The 20202-nt window shown below is 47.4% G+C and overlaps 1 protein-coding gene across 1 annotated transcript in view; it reads right to left on the bottom strand.

The window, feature by feature from the left end:
• Positions 1-19899, bottom strand: part of gad3 (glutamate decarboxylase 3) — a 77952-nt gene extending 58053 nt beyond the window's left edge. The window contains exons 1-2 of the mRNA XM_038796529.1: positions 19867-19899; positions 8736-8894 (exon numbers count right to left, since the gene is read on the bottom strand). Of these exons, the coding sequence (XP_038652457.1) occupies positions 8736-8894; positions 19867-19897 (190 nt within the window). The 5' untranslated portion in view covers positions 19898-19899. The remainder of the gene's footprint in view (positions 1-8735; positions 8895-19866) is intronic.
• Positions 19900-20202: the final 303 nt, after the last annotated feature.

Raw genomic sequence — 20202 nt, 5'->3', positions numbered from 1 at the left:
AGTGTATCTTATTGAATGCTGAGCCCATCTCTTGGCAAATTAAGCCATTTACATTTGAGTGACGCACCTCGGATACGGGATCAGGACTCGGAATTGACCTGGACGTTGGGTTCCAGAGCCCACACTGAAAACCAGCCCCACCTCTCTGCTGTGGTCACCTATGTTGTGAGGCTATTATTTCAATCACTTGTTTCCCATGCCCGTTGCTACTTCCATTGCATTTAGGGGCATGTGGGTGGTGGAAAGCATCATAGATAGGAGTTATAGAGATGTGGTCACACCCAAGGTGCAGGCAGAGAGATGGGTGACCACCAGAAGGGGCAGGCAGTCAGTGCAAGAATCCCCTGTGGTTGTCCCCCTCTCGAACAGGTATACCCCTTTGGATACTGTCGGGGGGAATAGCCTATCAGGGGAAAACAGCAGCAGCCAGAGCAGTGGCACCACGGCTGGCTCTGATGTTCAGCAGGGAGGGTCAAAGCGCAGAAGAGCAATAATCATAGGGGACTCTATAGTCAGGGGCACAGATAGGTGCTTCTGTGGACGTGAAAGAGATTCCAGGATGGTATGTTGCCTCCCTGGTGCCAGGGTCCAGGATGTCTCCCAACAGTTAGCGGGCATCCTGAAGGGGGAGGGCAAACAGGCAGAGGTCGTTATACATATTGGTACTAACGACATAGGCAGGAAGGAGCATGAGGTCTTGCGGCAGGAGTTCAGGGAGCTGGGCAGAAAGTTAAAACACAGGACCTCTAGGGTTGTAATCTCGGGATTACTCCCTGTGCCACGTGCCAATGAGGCTAGAAATAGGAAGATAGAGCAGCTAAACATGTGGCTAAACAGCTGGTGTAGGAGGGAGGGTTTCCGTTATCTGGACCACTAGGAGCTCTTCTGGGGCAGGGGTGACCTGTATAAGAAGGTCGGGTTGCATCTAAACTGGAAAGGCATAAATATCCTGGCCGCGAGGTTTGCTAGTGTCACACGGGTGGGTTTAAACTAGTGTGGCAGTGGGGTGGGTAACGGAGCAATAGGTCAGAAGGTGAAAACATTGAGGGAGAACTAGGATATAGGGCCAGTATGGCTCTGAGGCAGAGCAGACAGGGAGATGTTGCTGAAAACAGCGGGACTGGTGGCCTGAAGTGCATATGTTTTAATGCAAGAAGTGTAACAGGTAACGCAGATGAACTTAGATTAGTACTTGGAACTATGATGTTGTTGCCATTACAGAGACTTGGTTGGGGGAAGGACAGGATTGGCAGCTAAATGTTCCAGGATTTAGATGTTTCAGGCGGGATAGAGGGGGATGTAAAAGGGGTGGCGGAGTTGAGCTATTGGTTAGGGAGAATATCACACGCTGTACTATGGGAGGACACCTCAGAGGGCAGTGAGGCTTTATGGGTAGAGATCAGGAATAAGAAGGGTGCAGTCACAATACTTGGGGTTTACAACAGGCCACCTAATAGTCAGCTGGAGAAAGAGGAGCAGATGTGTAGACAGATTTTGGAAAGGTGTAAAAGCAACAGGGTTGTTGTGATGGGAGACTTCAACTTCCCCAATATTGACTGGGACTCACTTAGTGCTAGGGGCTTAGAAGGGGCAGAGTTTGTAAGGAGCATCCAGGAGGGCTTCTTAAAACAATATGTAGATAGTCCAGCTAAGGAAGGGGCGATACTGGACCTGGTATTGGGGAATGAGTCCGGCCAGGTGGTAGAAGTTTCAGTCGGGGAGCATTTTGGGAACAGTGACCACAATTCAGTCAATTTTAAAATGCTGGTGGACAAGGATAAGAGTGGTCCTTGGGTGAATTGCTAAATTGGGGGAAGGCTAATTATAACAATCTTAGGCAGGAACTGAAGAACCTAGATTGGGGGCGGATGTTTGAAGGTAAATCAACATCTGACAGATGGGAGGCTTTCAAATGTCAGTTGAAAGGAATTAAGGACCGGCATGTTCCTGTGTAGAAAAAGGATAAATATGGCAAATTTCGTAGGGAACCTTGAATAACGAGAGATATTGTAGGCCTCGTCAAAAAGAAAAAGGAGGCATTTGTCACGGCTGGAAGGCTGGGAACAGATGAAGCCTGTGTGGAATATAAGGAAAGTAGGAAGGAACTTAAGCAAGGAGTCAGGAGGGCTAAAAGGGGCCACGAAAAGTCATTGGCAAATAGTGTTAAGGAAAATCCCAAGGCTTTTTACACGTACATAAAAAGCAAGAGGGTAGCCAGGGAAAGTGTTTGCACACTGAAGGACAGGTGAGGGAATCTATGTGTGGAGCCAGAGAAAATGGGCGAGGTACTAAATGAATACTTTCGAACATTAGAACATTACAGCACAGTACAGGCCCTTCGGCCCTCGATGTTGTGCCGATACTTTGCATCAGTATTCACCAGGGGCTGGTTTAGCACACTGGGCTAAATCGCTGACTTTTAAAGCAGACTAAGGCAGGCCAGCAGCACGGTTCAATTCCCGTACCAGCCTCCCCGAACAGGCGCCGGAATGTGGCGACTAGGGGCTTTTTGCAATAACTTAATTGATGCCTACTCGTGACAATAAGCGATTTTCATTTCATTTCAGGCAAAGGAATTGGTGGATGTTGAGTCTGGAGATGGGTGTGTAGAAAGCCTGGGTCACATTGAGATCCAAAAAGACGAGGTGTTGGGCATCTTGAAAAATATTAAGGTAGATACGTCCCCAGGGCCTGATGGGATCTAACCCAGAATACTGAAGGAGGCTAGAGAGGAAATTGCTGAGGCCTTGATGGAAATCTTTGGATCCTCACTGTCTTCAGATGATGTCCCGGTGGACTGGAGAATAGGAAATGTTGTTCCTTTGTTTAAGAAGGGTTGCAAGGATAATCCAGGGAACTACAGGCCGGTGAGCCGTGCGTCAGTGGTAGGGAAATTACTGGAGAGAATTCTTCGAGACAGGATTTACTCCCATTTGGAAGCAAATGGACGTACTAGCGAGAGGCAGCACGGTTTTCTGAAGGGGAGGTCGTGTCTCACTAACTTGATAGAGTTTCTCGAAGCTGTCACAAAGGTGATTGATGCAGGTAGGGCAGTGGATGTTGTCTATATGGACTTCAGTAAGGCCTTTGACAAGGTCCCTCAGGACAGACTGGTACAAAAGGTAAAGTCACACGGGATCAGGGATGAGCTGGCAAGATGGATACAGAACTGGCTAGGTCATAGAAGGCAGAGGGTAGCAATGGAAGGGTGCTTTTCTGATTGGAGGGCTGTGACTAGTGGTGTTCAACAGGGATCAGTGTTGGGACCTTTGCTGTTTGTAGTATATATAAATGATTTGGAGGAAAATCTAACTGGTCTGATTAGTAAGTTTGCAGACGACACAAAGGTTGGTGGAATTGCGGATAGCGATGAAGACTGTCAGAGGATATAGCAGGATTTAGATCGTTTGGAGACATGCGCGGAGCGATGGCAGATGGAGTTTAATCCGGACAAATGTGAGGTAATGCATTTTGGAAGGTCTAATGCAGGTAGGGAATATACAATGAATGGGAGAACCCTCAAGAGTATTGACAGTCAGAGAGATCTAGGTGCACAGGTCCACTGTTAATAAAAGGGGCAACACAGGTGGAGAAGGTAGTCAAGAAGGCATACAGCATGCTTGCCTTCATTGGCCGGAGCATTGAGTATAAAAATTGGCAAGTCATGTTGCAGCTGTATAGAACATTAGTTAGGCCACACTTGGAGTATAGTGTTTAATTCTGGTTGCTACACTACCAGAAGGATGCGGAGACTTTAGAGAGGGTGCAAAAGAGATTTACCAGGATGTTGCCTGGTATGGAGTGCATTAGCTATGAGGATAGGTTGAATAAACTTGATTTGTTCTCACTGGAACGACAGAGGTTGAAGGGCGACCTGATAGAGGTCGACAAAATTATGAGGGGCATAGACAGAGTGGATAATCAGAGGCTTTTTCCCAGGGTAGAGGGGTCAATTACTAGGGGGCATAGGTTTAAGGTGAAAGGGGCAAGGTTTAGAGGAGATGTATGAGGCAAGTTTTTTACACAGAATGTAGTGGGTGACTGGAACTCACTGCCGGAGGAGGTGGTGGAAGCAGGGACGATAGTGACGATAAGGGGCATCTTGACAAATACATGAATAGGATGGGAATAGAGGGATGCGGACCCCGGAAGTGCAGAAGATTTTAGTTTAGATGGGCAGTAGGGTCGGCGCAGGCTTGGAGGGCCGAAGGGCCTGTTCCTGTGGTGTACTTTTCTTTGTTCTTTGTTCCGTTATAGTGTTAACCTTTGCTCTGAGTGAGAGGCGAATGAATGCAAACATTTTGGACTAAATTTGAACGAGCTTTCCGATCATCGAGCCAACCTGCCCAATCCAGGTGCCACTGGAAATTACTCGTTCACAAGCACCTCGGTAATTTCAGTTCCTCTCTGATTTTTACATCCCTTCGTGCTGTTGAAGCGGAACCTCAGGTCCACAGAGAATTCTGGACCTTTGTTGCCTATGAAATATTGAATTGGTTCATTACTTCTTCCTGTTTAGATTCCTATTCACTGAATGTGAAAATAATGTTGACTGAGATTTTGACGGACTTATTTTTTGGGGAATGAGCCAAACCAGAGTTCAGGTGTTATGGTGATGCCTGTACTTATATAAACATGCCATTACTATGTTTGCGAATGCCGGTTCTTAGGAATAGAAAATCGTCAGTACTGAGCACTGCTTACTTTTGTAAAGAATGTTCCGCGACAAGAATGATTTGAACAGACACTGTGCATCAGAGTGATTTATTTTTTATGTCTCATGCCAACCCTCTTCTTAGAACCCCTGAACATGAAGCCAATTTAACAGCAATGTATAATTGTGGACACTTTGTGTTGTGAGTTGGCATTCAATGCAACCCAGATTAAAGTTGTTTAACCTCATTTCATTTGGGAGAAGTCATTCCTGGATTAACTCCACTTGTGAGATCAAAGCAAGTCATGTGCTAACAACTGCCCAAACAACCAGGATCTTGATCAGCTGGGGAAATGGGCCGACAAATGGCAAATGGAGTTCGATACAGATTAATGTGAGGGCTTGCATTTGGAAAAGTCAAATCAAGGTAGGACTTTCACGGTGAATGGTAGGACCTTAGGGAGTATCGTGGAACAGAGGGACCTTGGAGTTCAGGTGCACGGTTCTCTAAAGGTGGAGACACAGGTAGATAGGGCAGTGAAGGTGGCTTTTGGCACGTTGGCCTTCACCAGTCAGGGCCTTGAGTATAGAAGTTGGGAAGTTATGTTGCAGTTGTACAGGATGTTGGTGAGGCCACACCTGGAGTATTGTGTTCAGTTTTGGTCACCTTACGATAGGAAAGATGTTGTTTAACTGGAGAGAGCGCAGAAGAGATTCACAAGGATGTTGCCAGGGTTCAAGGAACTGAGTTATAAGAAGAGATTGGACAGGCTAGGACTTTTTTCTTCGGAGTATAGGTTACTTTGGGGCAATCTTATGGAGGTTTATAAAATCACGAGAGGCATGGAGAGGGTGAATGCACCCAATCTTTCTCCCAGGATTGGGGAATTGAGAACTAGAGGGTATAGGTTCAGGTTAAGAGGGGAAAGAATTCATGGGAACCTGAGGAGCAACTTTTTTACACAGAGGGTGGTACGTATATTGAATGACGTCGTTGAGGCAGGGACATTTACAACATTTAACAGGCATTTGGACAGATGCATGAATAGGAAAGGTTTAGAGGGATATGAGCCAAATGCAGGTTAGCTTAGATGGGCTTTTTGGTTGGCATGGACTGGTTTGGGCTGAAGGGCCTGTCTCCGTTCCATATATTCAATGATCCTATGAACCAATTTAAGATAATCAATGAAACTCATAAAGTGGCTAATTTACGTTTGCTAGAAGCAACATTTATTTATACCCAGGAACCCTTTCTCCGCAAAGGAAAGGAATATATTCAAAATTTGTGCTGTTTTTGAGCTTGGGGGGCTCATAGTTCCTCATTGCTTTCTCCATGGCAATGCCTCGGCCAATCAGAGTAGACCTGCAAACCAAACAGCACCCTTTTCTCCTGTAGTATAAATTGTGGTGGTGGTTTGAAATTTGGCATTCTTGCATTTGTCCTCATGAGTGCAAGATGAAAAGCTTTGGCAAAATATATCTCTTTTCAGAAATATAAAAGCAAGTCATTACCCCTGTTCCCTATTATGACCACAGCAGACGTTAATTGCTGAACAAACTAAATTCCAGAGGGAAACTTGGGTTACAGGCCATTACCTTTGTTTTATATTCTGAACATGCGAAGGAAACATATTGATCTCAACAGCAAAGAAGTCCAGTGGCACTTTGGGAATTTTAAAAATTGAAAGTGAAAGATTTATTAATGAGAAGAGAAGAAAACCTAATCACACAAGATTCCAGTTGCACATTTAAAATTGATCTTACATAACGTTCCTCCAAAATGGCTGCCTACTTGGTCAGACCCGCAAGTAAACACCTCCCAGGCAACTCCCTGATAGGTGCATAACTATATAAATCCAGTAATATTACCCATGACAAGGCTCTTGGCACTTCAATAAAGGCGTGCCACATGATCTTTGAAACTCATTTCTACTCTTCTGTGGAAATCCAAGACTCCTTCAGATAGAAGACTGTTTTTCACAGTCAAAGACTTCTCTGGCTAGACTGGATGGCTGATTCAAACTGTATCATCATCCACCCCAGAGCTGTTTCCCTCAGGAGCGTTTCCCACACAGCCGACAACAAATCTTCTCAACATCGCTCATTAAGTATCGTTTTTCACTTTCATCTATGATTCTATTGTCCTTAGCACTTTTTTGAAATCAACTTTTCCAAAACATGAAAATCTTTCCCGTTTCTATTTTGTCTCTACTTTCAGGTCAATAAAATCTACTCTTCTGTTTATCCGTCGAACTCCTGGAATAATCAAAATGTTTCTTGTCACCTCGGATTTCCCTTTGATATTCTAATGAACTCTCAACTTATCTAAAACTGGAAATTTTAAGACCAACCTATATACTTGTACCTCAGACACATCATTACAAATGCACAAATTTAACACCGGTATCCTTTCATGTCTTGAAGCTCCCAGATAACCTAGCTTAATTAATATATTTATACACACGCACACACACACACAAACACACACACACACCCTTCTTCACAGAATAATACAATATTCCCCAAAAATGTGAAAACTAAACCAATTCTCTCACTCCCCTGCATCACCCAGTCACCATTACATTACCTGGTCTGAGTTGCCATACTTTGCAAGCATTAGTTTTGAAGCAACATCCCTGTATTGTGGCAAAAATGTCAGTAAATGAGCTGAAATGTTGGCCCTGTCTCCTCTCCGCAGGTGCAGGGGTTTCATTGGAAGAGGTGTATATCATTTAATCCCCAGAGCCTGTTCCGCCATTCCGTGAGGTTATGGGGTTGATTTATGACCGGTCCATATACCCACCTTAATCTCATAACTCTGCAGATCTCTGATATATAGGGCGTCACGGTAGCACAGTGGTTAGCACTGTTGCCTCACAGTGCCAGGGTCCCAGGTTCGATTCCCGGCTCCGGTGACTGTGCGGAGTCTGCACGTTCTCCCCGTGTCTGCGTGGGTTTCCTCCGGGTGCTCCGGTTTCCTCCCACAAGTCCCGAAAGACGTGCTTGTTAGGTGAATTGGACATTCTGAATTCTCCCTCTGTGTACCCGAACAGGCGCCAGAATGTGGCGACTCGGGGATTTTCACAGTAACTTCATTGCAGTGTTAATGTAAACCTACTTGTGACAATAAATATGATGATGATTATTATTTTTGTTTACCAATCTCAGGCTTAAATTGACAATTGAGCGAACACCATTACCAGAGTTCCAAACATTGACCATCCTTTTTGCACAGAAATGTTTCCTACCGTCATTCCCGAAAGTCCGACTCTAACCTTGACACATTTGTTATGGGCCAGGGTTTAGAGAACACCAAAGTGTATCATGGAGTCCACCTGACCCACGACCTTTAATAGATTGTGGTTATGGGGAGCACAAGGGCCCACTCTACAGGTGTGATGCAACAGAGATCTAAAGTACTTTTAAAACAAAACAATGTTTATTCTATGAATCCAATTAACATTTTATAAACACACCATAAACATCTCAGCAATTATCAACTCAAATACTCCCCCCAAAGAATACAGTACTCTATAAGTAACCCTTAATCTTTAACAGCAACATCCTAAGACAAATACCCTCTTTAACAAAGACAGCAGGTTTAAATTCTCTACTGAGAGCAGTTATCACTTTTAAATTAGCAAGTGATCTGAAGACATTCTTTTCATGCAGAGCCAGATCAAAATTACACCTTGTTTGGCTGGATGCAGCTCCAACTCTGAAAAAGAACCTAAAACACAGACATACACCAGCTTTTAGCTCAAAGCGAAAGTAAAAAGCCACAGACCAAAACCCAGCTCCACCCACACTCTGACATCACTGCAGCTATTTGATAAACACCCATTTCTTAAAGGTACACCCACTACAGCTATTTGATAAACACCCAGTTTTAAAGGTACTCTCACATGACACTTTGTCTCCTACTCCTCGTCTCCCCAATCATCGGAAATAGTGACTAACGCTCCCTTTAATGGTTTGAAATATTTGACATAATCGCCAGCACTCTTCTAAGTTACTCTGTTGCTCGCATTTTCTGCTGCTGTGTCACAAACACATTACAGTAAAAGACAACACACTGTACCTCGTGCAAAAATGGTGGAAAAATCTGCAACATCCCGTTTTGTGACAGAGTCTTTCTTGTCTCCATTGTGGTACAACCAGTGGGCAGTAGGGTTTGGCACTATCGTCAAACAGTTTGGATTCAGGGTATCTCCATCCTTGGATGTTGTGTCCAGAAATCCTGCAACATTACAAATTGGGATGGAAGATGACCGCTCAGTTTTCAGGTTTAACCTATGCTTCTAAACCTCAGTTAATACCAAAATGCTTTTCAGCCGCACCTTTGGTTGTGTAGTCACTGTGATGATATAGGAACGGTGGTGGCCAATTAGTGCACAGGAAGCTCCCATGATTTGCAATGTGATAGTGACCAGATAAACTATTTTTTTTTAAACACAATTGTTGTTTGAAGCATGAATGTTGGCCAAGGCACCAGGAAGAACTAAAAGAAAAATACTGCGGATGCTGGAAATCTGAAATATAATAGAAATGCTGGGAAGACTGACAAAGTCCGGCAGCATCTGCGGAGACGTATATGATTTTGAGAATTCTGCTAATTTCTCGGGTCTGTTGCATATTTGGATTTTATTCTTCAACCACAGTTTAAATTTCATGGTTCAGTTTGAATTTGTTAGTTGCAATGCTTTAGAGGAATGTAATCGTTTGTGAAGAAACAATGACTAAGTTACTTTACATAGATAGAATTTACAGTGCAGAAGGAGGCCATTCGGCCCATCGAGTCTGCACCGGCTCTTGGAAAGAGCACCCTACCCCCTATCCAAGGTCAACACCTCCACCCTATCCCCATTACCCAGTAACCCCACCCAACACTAAGGGCAATTTTGGACACCAAGGGCAATTTATCACGGCCAATCCACCTAACCCGCACATCTTTGGACTGTGGGAGGAAACCGGAGCACCCGGAGGAAACCCACGCACACACGGGGAGGATGTGCAGACTCCGCACAGACAGTGACCCAAGCCGGAATCGAACCTGGGACCCTGGAGCTGTGAAGCGATTGTGCTATCCACAATGCTACCGTGCTGCCCTTCTTTGAGGATTTGAGGCTTGAGTTGAAGCAACTCTGCGCTGTCTTACTTTTCCACAATGCTATTAAGTGTTCTTAAAATCGGTTTGAAGAAATGGCTAACGTATAGCTTAGGATGAGGCTGGGCAGGATTCGCCGTTTTGAATCTACTTCACTAACGCTGCTGGTCAGGGTGGAGAATATGGTGCTCAGCCAGATCTCCATTCACTGCAGCGGGAAACGGAAAATCTCACCGGCGTGAAGGAACAGAGAATCTAAGTCACTATCTTTAACAAACCATACATTGCTTCAATTGATCCATATCTATTATGATAGGAAGTGTTCTTAACTGCTGATTTTAATAGCTTCAGCGTGAGGCTTGGGTTCAAATACATCGACAAGAGAAAGTGACTTTATTCATGGCTTCTCCATAGCAAAAGGAAATGTATCATTTGTCTGTCAGGGAATGTTCACTCTGTCTCCTCTCTGTGGTCAAGGGAGTAAGAGATTGAGCTGTGTCTCAGTTTATAACCCATGAATCAGGGGAATGGGATGAATACTTGTCTTTAGTTTGCATTTCTCCCAGTTACAGAAGTGGGGCCACCCAAGATAATTTGTACCCCATAGCCAATAGAAGAGGTGAATTTAGACCATTTCTAAAAAAGGAAGTCCCGAATAATGAGAGAGTGAGGGACAAAAGTTGATAAATTGCAGTATTCGTTGGCACCGTGATACCATGGCTTCTGGGTTAGGACTCTTCTGGACACAGTTCAACATCACTTCAAAGACAGAGCAGAACATTGACTATGCTGGCAACACCAAGAGTTCCTAAGATATTGAGGGATAAGAAATGTTGTGTTGTCTTCACTACTTGTGCTACGTATCTGTAAGATTTCGCTGAATAGGATCTATTTGATTCATAAATACAGGTTATTCATACCTTGTAGTTCTAGCACAACTTCAGAACCCTAGCGTTATAAATTAAGAATTCAGACTTTAGAGATGTTTAAAAAATTATGAGCGAGGCGGCGCAGTGGTTAGCACTGCCGTCTACAGTGCTGAGAGCCCGGGTTCAATCCTGGCCCCGGGTAACTGTCCGTGTGGATTTTGCACATTCACTCTGTGTCTGCGTGGGTCTCACCCCCACAACCCAAAGGTGAGCAGGTTAGGTGGATTGGCCACACTAATTGCCCCTTCATGGGAAAATAAATAAATAAGATCTTACAGAGAGAAATAAAGTTAAAATTTCGAGTCCATATGACTCAGCTTCAGAGCTAAAGAGATGGAGAAATCGGAGAGATTTTATTCTGTTTAGGAGGGAGTCGAGCGGGTGAAGCAGACAGAAGGTTAGCGATAGGTGGGAACTCGGATTTCTCTTAGTTCCCACCCAACCCTAGTTGTCTGTTTTACTCCAGGAAGGACTGTTGTGCTTTTCCTCAAAGTAGCACTATGGGAATTTTCGTGTCCGCCTGGGAGAGCTGATGGAAACGGGTTCATCATCTTTTGAAAGGGGTCAGATTCAGGGTAAAGGGCCAGCCATTTGTGAATGAGAAGAAGAGAAATTCCTTGACACGGAGGGTTGTGAATCTTTGGAATTCTGCTCCCCAGAATTCTGTGGATGCTCAGTATTGAACACGTTCAAACTTCGAGGTTGATCAATTTTTGGGCACTAAAGGCATTAAGGGATACATGGAAATGCCAGGAAGGTAAAGCTGGAGTGGAAGATCAGCTAGCATCTCGATGAAGGTCAGGACAGAATTGAAGGGCCTTTATTCCTCATGCTCTTATGCAAACAAATAATAGTTCATAAAATATTCAAAGGTTTCTTATTTATGCACTTTCCAAGTCTTCATGAGAGAAGTTTGTTTGCATTTCAAAAGTGGATCAGTGGAAGAATTATTTTTTAAACTGAATTCTCAATATTAATAAAGATGTAACTAACTAACTAGTAACAAATTACCAAACCTCTGGGTGGCCAACCCAGTGTCATAGTCATTAAGTTACTGCTGTCACTGTTTACAGAGTCATCCAGACTCGAAACGACCGCTCCCTTCTCTCTCCACAGACGCTGTCGGACCTGCTGTGATTTTCCAGTGTATTCTGTTTTCGTCCCTGTTTACATTATGTGTGTTCTAAGAAGCTGTTCTTGACAAACAATCTGCTTTACTTGCTATTTGCTGACAAAGAAAATCTAACTTGTAATCCTAGGTGCTGTCAGTTTGTGAACGGTTCATAACATTGGTTAAACCTGTCCATAAGACCATAAGACCATAAGACATAGGAGTGGAAGTAAGGCCATTCAGCCCATCGAGTCCACTCCGCCATTCAATCATGGCTGATGGGCATTTCAACTCCACCTACCAGCATTCTCCCCGTAGCCCTTAATTCCTCGCGACATCAAGAATTTATCTATCTCTGCCTTGAAGCCATTTAGCGTCCCGGCCTCCACTGCACTCCGCGGCAATGAATTCCACAGGCCCACCACTCTCTGGCTGAAGAAATGTCTCCGCATTTCTGTTCTGAATTTACCCCCTCTAATTCTAAGGCTGTGCCCACGGGTCCTCGTCTCCTCGCCTAACGGAAACAGTTTCTTTGCGTCCACCCTTTCTAAGCCATGTATTATCTTGTAAGTTTCTATTAGATCTCCCCTTAACCTTCTAAACTCCAATGAATACAATCCCAGGATCCTCAGCCGTTCATCATATGTTAGACCCGCCATTCCAGGGATCATCCGTGTGAATCTCCGCTGGACACGCTCCAGTGCCAGTATGTCCTTCCTGAGATGTGGGGCCCAAAACTGGACACAGTACTCCAAATGGGGCCTAACCAGAGCCTTATAAAGGTTCAGTAGCACATCGCTGCTTTTATATTCCAACCCTCTTGAGATAAATGTCAAACTTGAATATCTAGTTTCTTTCAAAAGAAGCGGATGAATCCTCGGAGAATGAGGGATACACCATTCTACATTACTGGGAACTTCTTCAAAGATGCCTAGAATGCATAGTTTTGGCTGAAAGCTCTGTCCTATTAGAACATAGAACATAGAACATTACAGCGCAGTACGGGCCCTTCGGCCCTCGATGTTGCGCCAACCCGTGAAACCAGCTGAAGCCTATCTGACCTACACTATTCCATTTTCATCCAGATGTCTATCCAGTGACCACTTAAATGCCCTTAAAGTTGGCGAGTCTACTACTGTTGCAGGCAGGGCGTTCCACACCCCTACTACTCTCTGAGTAAAGAAACTGCCTCTGATATCTGTCCTATATCTACCACCCCTCAATTTAAAGCTATGTCCCCTCGTGTTGGTCATCACCATCCGAGGAAAAAGACTCTCACTGTCCACCCTATCTAACCCTCTGACTATCTTATATGTCTCTATTAAGTCACCTCTCAGCCTTCTCCTCGCTAACGAAAACAACCTCAAGTCCCTGAGCCTTTCCTCGTAAGACCTTCCCTCCATACCAGGCAACATCCGAGTAAATCTCCTCTGAACCCTTTCCAAAGCTTCCACATCCTTCCTATAATGTGGTGACCAGAACTGCACGCAGTACTCCAGGTGCGGCCACACCAGAGTTTTGTACAGCTGCAGCATGACCTCATGGCTCCGAAACTCAATCCCCCTACTGATAAAGGCCAGCACACCATATGCCTTCTTAACAGTTCTATTAACCTGGGTGGCAACTTTCAGGGATTTATGTACCTGGATGCCGAGATCTCTCTGTTCATCTACACTACCAAGAATCTTGCCATTAGCCCAGTACTCTGCATTCCTGTTACTCCTTCCAAAGTGAACCACCTCACACTTTTCCGCATTAAACTCCATCTGCCACCTCTCAGCCCAGCTCTGCAGATTATCTATGTCCCTTTGTAACCTATAACATCCTTCAGCACTATCCACAACTCCACCGACCTTCGTGTCATCTGCAAATTTACTAACCCATCCTTCTACACCAGGTCATTTATAAAAATGACAAACAGCAGTGGCCCCAAAACAGATCCTTGCGGTACACCACTAGTAACTGAACTCCAGGATGAACATTTGCCATCAACCAGCACCCTCTGTCTTCTTTCAGCTAGCCAATTACTGATCCAAACCGCTAAATCACCTTCAATCCCATACTTCCGTATTTTCTGCAATAGCCTACCGTGGGAACCTTATCAAACGCCTTACTGAAATCCATATACACCACATCAACCGCTTTACCCTGATCCACCTGTTTGGTCACCTTCTCAAAAAACTCAATAAGGTTTGTGAGGCATGACCTACCCTTCACAAAACCGTGTTGAGTATCGCTAATCAACTTGTTCTTTTCAAGATGATTATAAACCCTATCTCTTATAACCTTTTCCAACATTTTACCCACAACCGAAGTAAAGCTCACAGGTCTATAATTACCAGGGTTGTCTCTACTCCCCTTCTTGAACAAGGGGACAACATTTGCTATCCTCCAGTCTTCCTGCACTATTCCTGTCGACAAAGACGACATAAAGATCAAGGACAAAGGCTCTGCAATCTCCTCCCTGGCTTCCCAGAGAATCCTAGGATAAATCCCATCTGGCCCAGGGGACTTATCTATTTTTACACTTTCCAAAATTGCTAACACCTCCTCCTTGTGAACCTCAATCCCATCTAGCCTGGTCGACTGTACCTGAGTGTTCTCCTCGACAACATTGTCTTTCTCCAGTGTAAACACTGACGAAAAATATCCATTTAACGCTTCCCCTATCTCCTCTGATTCCACACACAACTTTCCACTACTATCCTTGATTGGCCCTAATCTTACTCTAGTCATTCTTTTGTTGCTCATATACCTACAGAAAGCCTTAGGGTTTTCCTTGCGAAGTTAAAAAAAACACAAATCCAGGCTGAGGTCTTAGGATAATTCATGGGTACAATTAATGGCCGGGATTCTCTTTAAGACAGAGATAGATAGGTTCTTGATTAATAAGGGGATCAGGGGTTATGGGGAGAAGGCAGGAGAATGGGGATGAGGAACATATCAGCCAAGATTGAATGGCGGAGCAGCCTCGATGGGCCTAGTGGCCTAATTCTGCTCCTATGTCTTATGGTCTTATGTTCGCGAGCAGCGGGATTCTCGGGTCACGCCGACAGCGCTCCCCCGGGATTCCCGGCAGAGTGGGGGGGGGGGGGGGGGGGCGCGTCAATGGGAAATCCCATTGCCAGCGACGGGAAGAGAGAATCCCTCCAGCAGTGAGCAGCCCGGCGCCTCTCGTTCCGGGAAACACGCAGCTGGGAGCTCGGAGTATCCTGCCCAAATTACTGCAACGTGGGTTATTAATGATTGCTTCGAAACATTATTTTAGACAAGTGCGATTTTAATTGTGAGAAAAAATGAGCGCATCACATTTTAGAGAGTAATTGAGTGATTCAACTTGCCGATAAAAAGTAACTGGAAATGACGCAGGAATGGATGGATTGTAAACAGGGGGCTATATTCTCTGGCCTCCCAGCCGCGTGTTTGTGGGCTTCTCGGCGGGGGGAGGCGGTGCGCTGTTTATTGGTGGCGGGATTCCCTGCTCCCATTGCTGTCAGTGGGAATTTCCATTGTGACCCTCCCATGCCAGCTGGAAATCCATGGGTGGGGGATGGGGATGGGGGGAGGGGGTGGGGTGGGGGTGGTGCCCTACAGGTGGGACCAGAGAAGCCCACCACGCCTCCAGTGACTGGCAGGAGAATTCTGGCCAGGAAGTGCAGAGCAAGGTTCTTGGCAGTGATTTATGAATAAGCCATCGTTGGGTTAAAAAATATATTTGTTCTCGCGACGTGGGGAAATACGGCTAATGCTGTTCATGTTGTTCATTCTAAGGTGATCTGAGGATTAGAAGAGCCAATCATTCAGTATTGAACTCGAAGTGTGTCGAATGGGAGTCACTCATCAGCCAGATAATTAGGGAGTGAGTGAGCTTCCCTCCCTGAAGGACGCTCTGGAACGTGTAGCTTTTCAGAGCAATCCAGCAGTTTTCACAGACCTTTCCCAGTCCAATAATTGCCAGATTATGGCTCCCACTATATTTCTGTTGCGCTCACCACAAGCAAGAACACAAGAACTAGGAGCAGGAGTAGACCATTTAGCCGATTGAGCCCTGCTCTGCCATTCAATATAATCATCGCTGATGTTGGCCTTCAACTCCACTTCCACACCCACTCACCATGGGCGCGATTGTCCGCCCCCCCCACGATGGGTCGGAGAATAGCGGGAGGGCCTTCCCGACATTTTTCCCGACCTCCCGCTATTCTCCCCCCCCCCCCCCACGGCCGCCACACGACACGAATCGCTGCTCGCCGTTTTTTTACGGCGAGCAGCGATTCTCCCCTAGCCAATGGGCCAATTTTCCAGGCCTTTACGGCCGTTTTCACAAACTCCAACACACCTGCTCTCACCGTTCGTGAAAACGGCCGCAAAGAGCTGTTCTGGAGAACCATGGCACCGATTGGCACGGCTGCACCACGGTGCCCACCGATCGCGGGCAGCGGGTCCGAACCCCGCGCACTCTTTGTTCCTCCGCCGCTGCGCTGGATTAGTTCGCGGGGCGGCTGAGGGGCATGACGGCCCGCGCATGCGCGGGTTTCACGTATATGCGTGATGACGTCATCTGCGCATGCGCGGGTTGGAGCCGTCCAATCCGCGCATGCACGGCTGATGTCATCGTGCGCGTTAGCCGCCGTTACGTTGGCGCGCGGGCTTAGCGAAGTTCGCTAAGCCTGCGATGCCGTGGTTCACGGGGCCCCGCTGCTAGCCCCGACCGGGGAGCAGAATCGGGTCCCGGGAGGGGGCGCGGAGGCTGCCGTGAAACACGGCCAGTTTCACGGCAGCCTTCACGACTCTCCGCATTTGCGGAGAATCGCGCCCCATATCCCTTGATTCTCTAGCAGACCAAAAATTTGTAACAGAATGACAGAATGCTACAGTGCAGAAGAGACCCTTCGGCCCATCGAGTCTGCACCAGCGCATGAAAGGCCCCTGACCTTCCGACCTAATCCCATTTACCAGCACTCATGTCAATCATCGCCCTTAACTCATCCGTTTTACCTTTCATACACCTGGCATTAAAGTAGAGGCCATCCAGCCCTGTCTTACTCTCTTGAGACTCACTACTGCTGTATTTCCTCTGTCCTGATTGCTTTTCTGTCTTATACTGTGTCCCTATTCTACTATCAGTCTGCGTCTCCTCCCCTTGCCAAACTAGTTTAAACTTTTCCAAGTGGGTGGGTGGGTGAGTGGGTGGGTGGGTGGGGGGAGGAGTGGGTGAGTGGGTCAGTGGGTGGGTGGGTGAGTGAGTGGGTGGGTGGGTGGTGGAGTGGGTGGGTGCGTGGAGGAGTGGGTGGACGAGTGGGTGGGCGAGTGGGTGGGTGGAGGAGTGGGTGGGCGAGTGGGTGGGCGAGTGGGTGGGTGGGTGAGTGAGTGGGTGGGTGGAGGAGTGGGTGAGTGGGTGGGTGAGTTGGTGGGTGAGTGGGTGGGTAGGTAAGTGGGTGGTGAAAGGTTTTGATAGTTTGACTGCTTTTTAGTTTTCTATATTTATTAGAGCTAACATTTTGTCTTTTTCCCTCAGCCATCATTTTAAATGGTCCATTTTGAATTTCTAGCTGTTGGACAATTCATGAATTAACGGTAAAGAGCTGTGTCAGTGTGGAGTTGTTCTTCTTGATAAATTAAAGATCTTAAAGATGAGTTTGTTGAATGTTAGCTTTGACTGATCAAGGGAGATTGCAGATAAATAGATATGTGTGAACAATAACGAGTTTGTTGGATGAACATAACCATTTACAGATACACAAGACCATCAGTATTACTCAATCTAAGCCCTCCACACTCAGTCTGTGACTCTCGCTTATGTCATCCCCGCTCCCACGCTCTGCGCGCGATTCTCTGGTCTTGTTGCTCTCTCTTTCTCTTGAGAACGGCGAGGCCGGAGAATAGCGGGAGAGGCCGAAAACGTGAACCGCGCCAGATGCCAAACACTTTGCGATGCACTGGCCCGCTCCCTTAGGCGAAATCAGGATTCCGCCCTAGCCTGGCAAGAAGCCAATTATCATCACTTAAATTCTATTTTCACACAATGAATGGGCGCCACCCCAATCCAACGGCCTCCCATGACTCAGCTTCCTCCCCAGTAAGTGGTCATGCTAGCGCAAATTAGTACGCCTCTTGAAAAAGGTGGATCTGGCGGATGGAGGGACAATGGGCGAAATTCTCCGACCCCCAGCAGGGTCGGAGAATCGCCTGGGGCGCCGAGAATCCCGCCCCCGCCATGTCCAGAATTCTCCCACCCGCAAAAAAGTCGGCGTGCCGCCAATCCCGCAGCCCGCCTCGGAGAATGGCCGGGGCCGGTGGGAGGCTACGGGTTTCTGTGCTGCCGTTATTTTCCGGCCCGGATGGGCCAAAGTCCTGCCGCTGAGAGGCCTCTCCCGCCGCCGTGGTTTGAACCACCTCTGTGCCGGCGGGACCGGAGCGCGAGCGGGCCCGGGGGGGGGGGGGGCGGGGCGATCGGACCCTGGGGGGTGCCCCCACGGTGGCCAGGCCTGCGATCGGGCTCCACCGATCGGCGGGTGGGCCAGTGCCGAGGGGGCACTCTTTTTCTTCCGCTGCCGCCACGGCCTCGACCATGGCGGAGACGGAAGAGAATCCCCCAGCGCGCATGCGCCGCTGGTGACGTCAGCGGCAGCATTTGCGGGTAATCTTGCCCGTGGTGTGGCCGGTTTGGACTCTCGCGCAGCGGCTATGATGCTAGATTCCCCACAAATGCAGAGAATCGTAAATGCTGCCGTGGGACAGGCCGTGACCCACGGCAGCCTTCACGGCCACTTCCGGGGCTGATTCTCCCCCCCCGGGCGGGGCTAGGAGCGCGGCCCCGTGCGTCACGGCCTTGACAACGGTCGTCAAGGCCGCACGTCAAGCGTCACGGCGGATGACGCGGCCGATGATGTCAGCTGCGCATGCAGAGGTTGGACAACACCAACCCGCGCATGCGCAGTTGCCGTCTTTCCCCTCAGCCGCCCGGCAAGACGTGGCGGCTTGATCTTGCCGGGCGGCGGAGGGGAAAGAGTGCGTCTGTTTTGGACGCTGGCCCGACGATCGGTGGGCACCGATCGCGGGCCTATCCCCTCCCGAGCACAGTCGTGGTGCTCCCGTGCCAATCGGGCCCCTAGATGCCCCAAACGGGCATCTGGCGCCCGTTTCACACGACGGCAGCGAGCAGGTGTGGTTGCTGCCGTGTTGAAACGGGGGTGAAGGGCCAGCCGCTTAACCCATCGGCCTCGGGGAATCGCCGCTCGCCGTAAAAAACGGCGAGCAGCGATTCGTGGCGTGGGGGGGTGGGAGAATAGCGGGAGGGCGTGAAGAATGTCGGGAGGCCCTCCCGCTATTCTCCCACCCGGCGTGGGAGGGGGGGGGGGCTGAGAATCGCGCCCATGGATTCAGTCCACAGCCACCCTGGTGGTGGGGGAGGAGGGGGGCTGGATCAAGCATTGGCGGGGAGGGGCCTGCTAGGCGGCTGCGGCAGTGATCGGGTAGGTCCGATGGGGGGGGGGGGGGGGCTAGATTGTGTGTGTTTTCCCGCGGTCCGAGACCGCCATCGCGCTTGGGTGGGTGGATGAGTGGGTGGTCGCTGGGGGCATGCGCGGAAGCGGAGGTGGGGGGCTCACTGTCCGTAGCCAAAGCTGTGACCTTCCTGACGGGTCCCTGCTGCAACCTGCAGGCAACTCAATCCATCTTTATTTTTTGCAAGAAACTGGGGAAACGCCAGCGTTTGTCCGCCGGCGTGGGGACATAGCCCCATTTCTGGAAGGTCCAGCCCAGGATGTTCAACTTTCCAACTCGAAATAACATTAAACTTGTAAAATTTCAGCGAAACCTGTTAAATCATAAGGTTAACTAAGTTTCCATCAAACTGCGTGTTTAATTACTTAAACTAAGAAAAAGCAACAGAAACAATTACAACTAAATGAAATTTCAACATAATTACTTTCAGCCAGTTAATTCTTTCAACATTTTTCATTTCAAAGTCTCTAGGAAAGAGGGAGCAGTACTTTATTGGATCATGATAACCCACACCACTCACTAATTACACAGCAACACTTTCAATCACAGGTGTAACACTCACTTGTCTCAGTATTTAAAGGCGATCTCTTCATATTTGGATTTTCACTTTCTCCCATCGGAATGGATTTTAATCGTGATCAGGGAACTGATTTGAAAGCTTTTTGCTCATCCTTTTTATATAAACTGCACCATTCTGTTTCATCAGCCTACCAAAGCTGGTTTTTCAGGATTTAGTTACTCTCTGGGCGGAGACTGGCAGAGATTAGATTTTATGACAAAGTTCTCGTTCTGTCCGCTCTATTTTGGTTTAAAATAATTGCAGATGTGAACAAATGGTTAATACATGTTTCTTCCTAATAGCCCAGTGAGGTAATGTGCCACCAATAAAGGGCAGCAC

This window comes from Scyliorhinus canicula, chromosome 5 (genome assembly GCF_902713615.1).
Source record: "Scyliorhinus canicula chromosome 5, sScyCan1.1, whole genome shotgun sequence".
Taxonomy (NCBI): domain Eukaryota; kingdom Metazoa; phylum Chordata; class Chondrichthyes; order Carcharhiniformes; family Scyliorhinidae; genus Scyliorhinus; species Scyliorhinus canicula.
The sequence above is the reverse complement of the archived record's forward strand: the minus strand, read 5'-3'. Positions and strand labels throughout refer to the sequence as shown.